Source organism: Cyprinus carpio, chromosome A7 (genome assembly GCF_018340385.1).
Source record: "Cyprinus carpio isolate SPL01 chromosome A7, ASM1834038v1, whole genome shotgun sequence".
Classification (NCBI taxonomy): Eukaryota; Metazoa; Chordata; class Actinopteri; order Cypriniformes; family Cyprinidae; genus Cyprinus; species Cyprinus carpio.
The window spans coordinates 39,797,204-39,808,374 of NC_056578.1; the positions used below are offsets into that span (position 1 = coordinate 39,797,204).

Consider the following 11,171-nt stretch of genomic DNA (forward strand, 5'->3'; position numbering starts at 1 on the left):
ACTATTGTTTTATCTACTGCACTGGACTTTAAATATTCAACATGCTCAGCTCAGCATACTCACAGTCTTCTATATGGAAATATGTACTTAACAGTTCAAACCAACAGCAGTTACATATTCAACCAAGTGACCAGCATTTCCAAAGCGTGGATTTGAGAAATAAGTAACCTGCAAAGTAAAACTGTCGCCTACCTAATATTGGCACACACTATTGGCTTATTTGTGCCAATTTGCTCTCTCTGCATGACCAAAGTGAAAACTTAAAGGACTAGTTCACTTAAAAATTTTAATTAGCACCCTAAGGACATCCAAGATGTACTGTAGATAAGTTTGTTTCTTCATCAGATTTGGAGAAATGTAGCATTGCATCACTTGCTCACCAGTGGATCCTCTGAAGTGAATGGGTGCCGTCAGAATGAGAGTTCAAACAGCTGATAAAAACATCATAGTAATCCGCAAGTAATCCACACCACTCCAGTCCATCAGTTAATGTTTTTTGAAATTAAATGCTGCATGTTTGTTAGAAAAGAAAATCATCGTTAAGGAGTTTTTTTACCTTTAAGTGATAATTAATGTCATTAATTAGTTGTTTTTATAGCTACAATAACACTTCCTCCAGTGATAAAGCCCATCTCCTGTTGTCCTCTTACATCAAAATCTGCCCAAATATTTGTTTTGAACTGTTTTTTGATCTGTTGCATTTTCTCTCCTGATTATGACATGTTGCCTTTTTCACTGAAGAAAGCAATATTATGGATAGAGGTCTCATATTTTAGGTTTGAAGTTATAAAAGTCTTAATGATAGATTTGTTAATTGATGGTGTGGATTATTGTGATGTTTTTATCAGCTGTTTTGACTCTCATTCTGACAGCACCCATTCACTGCAGAGGATCCAGTGGTGATTCAATCTTACATTTCTGATGAAGAGATACAAACCCCTTGTGTTATTTCAAATCTGAATGTTATTTTTTTCCCCCATAAAACATGAAAGGAGAAATTCTGAACAATCTTTATGCAGCTCTTTTCCAGCAATCCATAGATTTATTCATGTTCACAATCCAAAAAAGCCGCAATGTCATCTCATGCCAGGTTTGAAGTCATTGAGGATAAAGAACGCAATGTGAGAGCTTACATGTATGGCTTACATTTCAGTCTGCTCCTCACATGACATTATCACATGGTTTCAGAAGATTCATATAGTGCAGGAATTGAATAAACCACCTTTATTGTTCATTTATGAATTTTTTTTTTTTTTTTTGACAGATGTTGTCTCTATAGATTGTCGTTGTATGGTAAAGAACTTTTTGAAGATTCTTTAAAAAATTCCTTTTGTGTTCCACAGGAAAGTGAGACATGAGAGAGAGTCAAAAACTAAAACTTTTTCAGAATTCATTTAGTTTTCAATGTTGATCACAACTTTCAAATTAAAGCTTGTTTCTACAAGCACTACAGGTGTCTTAATTTACTCTGGTTAAAGGGATACTCCACCCCAAAATGAAAATTTTGTCATTAATCACTTACCCCCATGTCGTTCCAAAACCGTCAAAAGCTCCGTTTGTCCTCGGAACACAATTTGAGATATTTTGGATGAAAACCGGGAGGCTTGTGACTGTCCCATAGACTGCCAAATAAATAACAGTGTCAAGGTCCAGGAAAGGTATGAAAGTCATCATCAGAATACTCCATCTGCTATCAGACGTGCAATCTGGGTTATATGCGCTGTTTTCTTTCAAATCAAAGCTAAATACACGTAGAAACAGCACATCCTTGTGGCGCGGATGATACAGAAGAGTATACACAGCATTCGGTGATATGGAGAGACACAGAGGTGACAAATTGCTGACAAAGGAATTGTTGAATAAAGTAGTTATTTTTGTTTTCTTCGCTTACAAAAAGTGTTCCTGTCACTGCATATAACCCAGATTGAGCGTCTGATGGCAGATGGAGTATTCTGACGATGACCTTCATACCTTTCCTGGACCTTGACTCTGTTATTTATTTGGCAGTCTATGGGACAGTCACAGGCCTCCCGGTTTTCATCCAAAATATCTTAAATTGTGTTCCGAAGATGAACGGAGCTTTTACGGGTTTGGAACGACATGGGGGTAAATGATTAATTACAAAATTTTCATTTTGGGGTGGAGTATCCCTTTAACTAATTCACTCTTCAAACAACAATATCTAATGATAAAGTGCAGTATATCTAAAACATTGTTTATGGTCATTTTATCTAAATGCTAAAATATTCATAATTACACAGATAAGATAATGGCATCAGAAAATATGTCACGTTCATTTTTATATCCCTCATCCTCATTAACATTTCCCTAATGCCTGTATTAATGGTGTCTCTTCTCACAAGATGAATCAGTACCAGCCGTAAGAGTTTCAACCCTAAAAGAGAAGTTGAAACTGCCTTTACCCTTGAAAGCACAACACTTCTCTAATGGCAATAAACCTGTCTGAATGTGGGATTTGGAAGTGTGAATGTTAAGATCCATTTAGGAGAGCAAGCGCATTAATGTCATCTCAGATTCAAGGTTTAAAGACGTCTACACCATCGCCCTTGCAAATAAAATGCTAATTATTCACATTGTCTATGTTGAGACTAACACCCTGTGTAACAAACTGTTTGTGAAGTAGATGAGTAAATGGAAGCAACTGTGTTGTGTGCTGAATAAAAAAATAGTTCCCTTCATTTTAAACAAGCTTTAGGTAGGCTACTTTATCATTTAATACAGAATAACATGGACTCTTAGCAGGACATAAAATTGACTAATGCACAACAAACCATTAGTACAGTTCTTGTTATTGCACAGAAAACATCACATGCATTTCTGCAATTGTTCTGGCATCATTTAATGCAGAGAATTCAGTGATCTGTGAGAGAATATTATCCTTTATACTACTCAAGATAACAGGAAATGATCAGTTTTCCACACCCCTCAATGCACTTGAGCTACATGATCACCAACAACATCATATAGCTCATTTTATTGCTGTTATTGTAATAACTGCTGTGTGTGCACAAAAGTCAACTATATAATAAAGGCAGCTTTGAACTGAAAGGCTTTTTGATGTTGAGATTCATGGCAGGTTTTCATTTTATAGAATTAAACTGAACTTTTAACATCAATTTACTGCTAGATAAATGATTTTGCACTTAACAGTTATTAAGTGAATTATCAGAGCTGGGTAGTAACTGATTACATGTAATCTGAATTACGTAATCAGATTCCAAAAATGAAGTACTTGTTATGTGATTTTAAAATACTCGTAATGAGACTACAGTTACTTTTTAATGATTACATGTTATTCACACAAAAACAGCAAATGATTCATGATTCTTCCTAATTCTTTTCATCTTTTAAATTTTCCTCTCTGAAGTAGCCTGCCGGTTATATGCGTACAGAAATTGTTCCACTTTTGCTGACATTCACACAAAACGTTTTTACTTTGATTGTCATTTAACATTTACATTACATTTTTATGATTTAATTATTAGCTTTTCATTGAATTCACGAACCTCGGGAAACATGGACGTAATAATGTAATATTTTCTTTTTGTATTTTTTTTGTATTTTTATATCAATACAGTGCTAGATACTCCTATTTACATTACATTGGATTACATTATTGACTACCATTTTTGTCATGCAATTTGGAATCAGTAATGATCTACAATTTGTAGTCTACCCAGCGCTGTAAATGATATATAGTCTATAAGGTTTTTTTTTTTTTTTTTTTTTTTTTTGGACAGAAGTACTATTCATATTTGTAATAATACTACAGATTGGCTTAATATTTAATAGTACAAATTGACTTGATATAAAGCATTTAAGGCTACATTTACAATGACTTTTGATGGCAAAGCCCAGAAGGTGCTGTAAATATTGAGGGTTGGTAGTTTGATAGAGGATGAGCGAGTTTTTATTCGTTGTCTCCGCAGGCAGTGAGTTTCATTCCACCTGCTTGGCTGCTTCAAGTCATGCATTTTATAAAAAGACGCTGAAACACAATCTAAAAAAGTCGACAGTGAACAAACAGCGCGTGTCAGTCCATCTAGTTCCTCTGCAAACTATTACACAGGTGAAAGTCTGCCTAAGATTAAATATCATGATATAGATTTTCATCTACAAGATGCATTTGCCATGACAATAATGAAATCATTTAAATCTACCGGCCAAAGTAACAGGTAGTGACACCGCGAATGAAGTCCCCTCTCACTCACAGAACGGCAAAAGTACACACACGACCGTCAGCTTGTCAAACTTGCATGCGAGACATGTGCATGCACGAGGAACAATAATCATGCACCTTTAGTCCTACCACTCGATGAACTTGACGTGTCCACTTTGTCGAGTTTCTTCTCCATTGCAATAATAGTGTTTGTTTCCAGTTTTCTCTCCGTGTGTCGCGCGTTTATGGGGGCAGATTGGGACTGTTGCGCTTCAGCTGATGCTGCCTGATGCAGTCGAGGATGCGCGTCACCGCTCAGGCGCGCTCTCGCTGTCAGTGTAGATTTCATATGGGCCGTCAACTTTGTAAAAGGGATTTATTTTTAATTTATTTGTATTTTTTGATTGTTTGTTTTTATCCTAAATATATTACATTTTATGTATACATGTTAAAAGTTTATTTACCCGTATTATAATATATCGTATAATATTTTATTTGTATTTTTTTATTTATATTTTATAATATACAATTTTTATATAATAGATTTAATTATATATTAACAGCTTAAGCTGCGCCCCTATTTTTGAGCATTTTCTGAAAAAAAAAAAAAAAAAAAAAAACGACTTACCCAAATGAAAATGTCTGTATCTCTTGAACCCTGTGGTTTATATTCACAAATCTGGTCTTGTTTGAAACTTGAACTTTTGAACATAACTCAAACGTAGTATAGCAACAGAGTAAAAGCAAGTAAAATATACATGAAAGTGGCTAATGTTTTCGTTAAAAGAACTTCACTTAGGCAAAAATGGATGAGACTTTAAATAATATAAATATATTTAATATAAAATTAAACATTATATTAAATATGTTATATATTATAAATACATATAAATACACCATGATAATATAATTTATATAATTTAATATATTTAATATTATAAAAAATATACTGCATATTAAAATATTACATTTCAATATAATATAACTATATTGCAATTTAAGAAATTGCTAGTCTGTATTTAATTACAGATGCACCTAAATTTGAAACGATTTAGTATATTGAATAATTATATGATTGTAATATAATTATATTTAATATACTATATTATATAACTATATTGCAATTTAATATTAATTAAATGCAGTCATGCCCAAAATGATTTGAACTCTTTAGCAACTCTTAAAAATGCACTGTATTACTGTCATTGCATTAAAAACAAGTCTTTTCTGGGAAAATCTAGCAAAAGGGATTTGAGTGAATATATTGATGACTCAAAGACTTTGGTGTAACTCCTGTGGTGTTTCTGCATGAACTGGAGGGAAGTAGTAAAAATCACCTTTGGACCAGTTCATTAAAAGTGATTTCAAACGTATAAAGTTGAGAAAATGTCAGCATCACTGTTTGAAATTTTTTACCTAATGCGATGAATTTCATACCATGGGTTTTAAGTATCCGAATACATTTTGGAGCAACTGTGTATGGTTCATTCCAACAGTAACTTTTACACTGTACTAGAATTTGGATCTGACATGCGTCTACAGCATGATATAGCACAACTGTACCATGAGAATTTATGAGAATTTATACTCAAGAGCTGCCAGCACTCAGTACACACTGCCACGCTTGAGCTTGATATACCATTTCTTGGAGAATGGAAAAGAGTATATAAAAAGACAGCTCAGAATTCAGCAGATGGGATTTGACATTTCTGACAGCTTTTCGACTGACAATGCCAGGCGTTTACACAAGCTCGGAAATATATTTTCACTAATTTACCAGTGCTCAAGATGTTGTGTTGTGCTATTTATCTGTAATACTGATCTAACAATATTTATCAGAAGAAGAACAGGTCATTTAATATCATTGAAACTGTAATTAACATAATAAATTAAGCATCGGCAATCAACATCCACGACCCAAGCTGTGATAATGAAATGCTGGTGAAAGGAAATGAATAGCTGGTGAAGAAGTAGGAGGGTAAAACTCCTCACAGGAGAAATTAAGCATCCACTAGGCAAACTTTATGTCTTTCAGACAAGAGGATAAAGAAGGATTTGGCTCCATTTGCTCAATGCAGTAATTCACTGACTCCATTCCACATTTGACTGTACTGTATAGTGGGCGCGTACAGATATTGTAGCCTGGAGACTGAGAAGATAGTGCCTGAGCTATCAAGTGTGATGAGCTTATGTAACACAGACATCCACATTTGTGTCCATGAGGACTGAGGCATATAAACAGAATATGGATGTTAATGTAGACATGACCTTGAGGTCAGCATGTCTATATGAGATGCATGGTGATGCAAACAGCAGACCTGACATCTCTCGATTAGCATAAGATGTTGTTTCACTCAGACATGCTCATTAAGTCTTTCTGTTGTTCTCCAGCACTGGATGTCCTGCAGCTCTGATAACAAGAGATGAAATTCTGCTACAGATAATTAGCACCGAAAACAACAACTAAAATAAAAAGCATAATTTATCTGGTAACATATTTCCTACATATAAAATAAAATAAAATATAAAATAAAATAATTCTGAGTTTACATCTCACAATTCTGTTTTTTTTTCCAATAATAAAAAAGGTAACTGTGACATTTTATCTCAGAATTCTGACTGTTTTTTTCTCGTAATTGCAAGTGTATATCTTACAATTCTGAATTTTCTTCTCAAAATTGTGTTTATAACTCGCAATAAATAAGTAAATATATACATATACAGCAATGTCTTGAAACATGTTTTTAAAGTTTAATTTATCTTAAGTTGAAGTTTGAGATAAGTGTTGCATTTTTAAAATGTAAAAGACACAAGAGCAATGATCAAACATGTTCATCTAGCTCATGTTTATATTGATAATCATTGTTACAAAAAAATGCAAAAACATGTTTTGTGTAAACAGCCAGTAACTTTGGTTCAACCCAGGGCTATTATAATTAACTAAAACTAAACCCATAAAAAACATTTCCACTATTTGAAATAAAATAAACATTAACCAACATACACTTATTTAAGCTAGTTTCCAAGTAAACACTAATTTATGTTTAGTTAATTTTGAATTTAATATAGTGTTTTTGAATCAATAAATTAAAAAAAATATATATACAGATATTATATATACATACATATAAACAAACTAATAAAAATGACACAAAACATACAGCAAAATAAACAATTAAAATGGAAACAGAAAATATTAAAATTTCATTCAAAATATTAACAAAATCTATAATAATGTATCAATGATACTAAAACTTGTCAACCAGTGGAGTAAGTTTGACAAACGGATGGAAGACCTAATATTATAATAATGTATCAATGATACTAAAACTTGTCAAATGGGATCAAGACAGATCCAAACTAATGCTTCCCATATGAGCTCAATGTGTCAGAAGCATATACACTAACTATATATATATATATATATAATGCTTCATTTGCAATGCACACTGTATACTTATGTGGTGGCACAGATTCTAGTGTATATGCTTCTGACACATTGAGCTCATATGGGAAGCGTTAGTTTGGATCTGTCTTGATCCCATTACTCCTCTCAGCCCAATTGTCTCCGTTTATCCGTCAGTAAAAAAGCAAAAGCCCCTGAAAGAAAGCACAAGCTATTTACTTTTGTTTTCATGTCTGTGGTTGAATGATTAAAACATATCTACTACTTTGTGAACACATCTCTCAGTGCAAAACTAATCTAACCTTTGCCAAAATAGCCATCTGTGCTGTTGGACACCAAACCCATTCAGAGTCTCTGGTCTGCTGTATAGTCTTCTGTCAAACTTGATGGATCCAAAATCTAAGACAAAGTTCGACTTTTCCTTCTGCTCTTGTTTTTTTTATTTCCCAAGACATATTTGTAAGGTTGCAATGTTTTTCACTGAGCACAATATAGCTGGAGAGCAGTGCTATGTTGCAGCCTGACAGCTGCTGTCTGATCACATCAGGTGCTGCCTTGCTAATATTAATATGTAACAATAGTTGACACTAAAGCATCTCTCTAACCCCAGGCTCTGTGTTAAAGGGGTAGTTCTCCTAAAAATTTAAATTTGCTGTTAATTTACTCACCCTCAGGCCATTCAAGATGTAGGTGACTTTTTTATTCAGTAGAACAGTAAAGAAGATTTTGAGCTAAAACCGTGGTTCTTGGTGATTCATAAATGAAAGTCAATGGCTACCGTCACTTTGAGAGACAAAAAGGCATATACAGACACGACAAAATAAATATCGGTGGCTCCTGACGATATATTGAAGACTACTGCAGTGAAACAATCGGTCTGTGCAAGAAACTGAACATATTATTTACAACATTATTACCTGTAATCCAGATCCTCAGACAAACGGAACTGGTTCTTTTGGAGAGTTCATTTCAATGAACTGGTTCAAATAACTGATTCACGTAATCACACAATGATGTCACATATATGCAGTTAAATTATTAAAACATATGTTCAATCAAGATGTGAAAGCAGATGTTTTACTTAATGCATGGGGATTCTTAAAATGCATGTCAATGGCTACCGTCACTTTAAAAGTCAAAAAAGCATATGTAAGCAACACAAAATAATATCGGTGGCTCCTGATTATATATTGAGGTCTACTGATGTGAAATAATCAGTCTGTGCAAGAAACTAATCATTGTTTACAACATTATTACCTTTAATCCAGAGCTTCAGGCAAATGGGGAAGTTTGATTCTTTTCTACAAACTGATTCTTTTAGACAGTTTGTTTCAGTAAACTGGTTCAAATAACCGATTGCACCGATGCAATGATGTCACGTATACACGATTAAATTATTAAAACACCCAATAAAGATGTGAATAGCAGATGTTTTTCTTTATACATGTATTCTTAAAATGCAAGTCAATGGCTACCGTCACTTTTAGAGTCAAAAAAGCATATACAGACCAGACAAAATGAATCGCCGTTGATATCCCTGATGATATATCGAGGTGTTATAATGTGAAATAGCTGGTTAGTGCAAGAAACTGAACATCATTTACATCGCACACAACAACTGATAACAAGTATAATGAGCTCTACATCAACTCCAGCATGTTTCATGTTTGTTTTAAACAGGTGGTGACCTATTTCCAGATCTGTACACCTGTGATCACAATCCCATCCCATCATGGGTTTTGGGAGCAAGACCTCCATCATAATGGTGTCAGGTTTGCAGAATTATTGTCTTTGACCCCTGGCCTGTCTTGCGGGACGTTGTTGCTGGATGAAAGACCATGGCGTAATTTATCCTCATCATTTATTAATTCCATATCCATTAATTTCCCATATCAGATCCATGATCCTGTTCCACAATCCGCCTCCACATTGGCACCCTGCTTCTGCAAGTCTCAAATCATCACGGTGCATTAAAGAATTACAACAGCAAGTACTTGTTATCAGACGCTCTTAAAGAACATCATATTATAACAGCAAATATGACTCAAGTACGGTATTCACATGCATTAAGAAAGAGGAGGGTTTCATTTGACATATGCTACTGACATCACGCCTAATTAGTCAGCTGTAGGTAACTGTACATTAATTCCTATGCTTTAGTCAAGCTAATAACATCAGGCACAGATGGGAAAACACTGAAGGTATCAATCTTCATTTTTGAGGCAAGCCTTAAACACACTGCCAGATGCTTCTGAAGCACATTTGCCAAAAATCAAAATAATTCAAAGCTACTCTGACATATTCTGATATGCAAAGACATTCTGGTGAGTTATATATATTATTTTCAGGATTCTTTGATGAACAACATTTTCAAAAGAACAACATTTATTCAAAATAAAAATATTTTGTAACAGTACAAGTCTTTACTATCAATTTAACATATCTTTGCTGAGTGAATGAATGATTGAAAATAAAAAAAACAACAGAAAAAACATACTCCAGACCCCAAACTTTTGAACGGTATAGTGTATGGTTACTATATATATAGAGAGAGAGAGAGAGAGCGAGAGAGAGAGAGAGAGAGAGAGCCGATCACTGCAGCTTCTGCCAAACACAGAGAGAGAGAGAGAGAGAGAGAGAGAGAGAGACATAAGAGACTTCTTTCAAAAACACTGAAAACACTTTTCTTCTACAACAATAAATCTTACTGTCCCCAAACTTCTGATATTAAATCTTTCTACATCTAAGTTTAGTGTTCAAAAGACTAAGACTTGAAGTACTGATGTATTATAAAGGGCTTATGGGACAGTAGAAAAAGACTACAATTTAACACACACAGGTTGGCACGTTGTAGATTTGTTGGATCATAAGTGCTCCATACATAATTCAAAGCCTTTTCTCACTGTCACATTCAGGAGGGTTTGGCAATAAATCTCTGTCTGTGAGAAATATGCTTTTAATATCTCATTAGTGAGCTGAAAATGAAGAACATCTTGTGTCTTGTTCATCATTAGGTTAGATACAACAGATGACGTTAATGGATTAGTTAAATAATATTTGAAGGAATTGCTCCTGCATGACCTTCACAAAGAAGTTAGAGTTCATGATAACTTAACTGATAGAGCATCAAACTCACTGGACATCAAGGAAGAATCAACAGCTCCATGTGGTAAAACAAACTGATCTTTATATGCATCTCTTGCACTGAAACATCTTGTGTTTCTGCATATACACACATTACAGCGTAGTAACACATTAGTGCACTTGCATTGATGTAACAGACTTTTTAAAAATGAAAATTGTGGCATCACCAAGTAAAAAGTTACAACATTTTTCTAACATCTTGAAAAATGCAAGATTTTAACCATTTTTAAGAATTAAATTAATAAATAAACAAATTATTTTTGTAGAGTCATACTACTGGAAAAGGTTAAATAAATTACATTTATTTTTTTTTTTTTTTGACAGATTCCCTTTTTCCTAAGAAATCATTATGCCAAACTATTTAAAAGTTTCCTTTCAAGAATTTCATTCTTCAAAGGCAGTCTTTTTTATTTATTATGATATCAGGGAAATTTTATGACC

The 11,171-nt window shown here is 33.8% G+C and overlaps 1 protein-coding gene across 4 annotated transcripts in view; it reads right to left on the reverse strand.

Moving 5' to 3' along the window:
- LOC109108429 (Kv channel-interacting protein 4-like) overlaps nucleotides 1–4,503 on the reverse strand; it is a 188,129-nt gene extending 183,626 nt beyond the window's left edge. Inside the window, exon 1 of one of the 4 annotated variants that reach the window (XM_042761138.1) lies at nucleotides 4,319–4,503. In XM_042761138.1, the coding sequence (XP_042617072.1) occupies nucleotides 4,319–4,376 (58 nt within the window). In that variant the 5' untranslated portion in view covers nucleotides 4,377–4,503. The remainder of the gene's footprint in view (nucleotides 1–4,318) is intronic. The other 3 variants (XM_042761139.1, XM_042761142.1, XM_042761141.1) reach the window with 3 other exon arrangements.
- Between the last annotated feature and the right edge of the window lie 6,668 nt (nucleotides 4,504–11,171).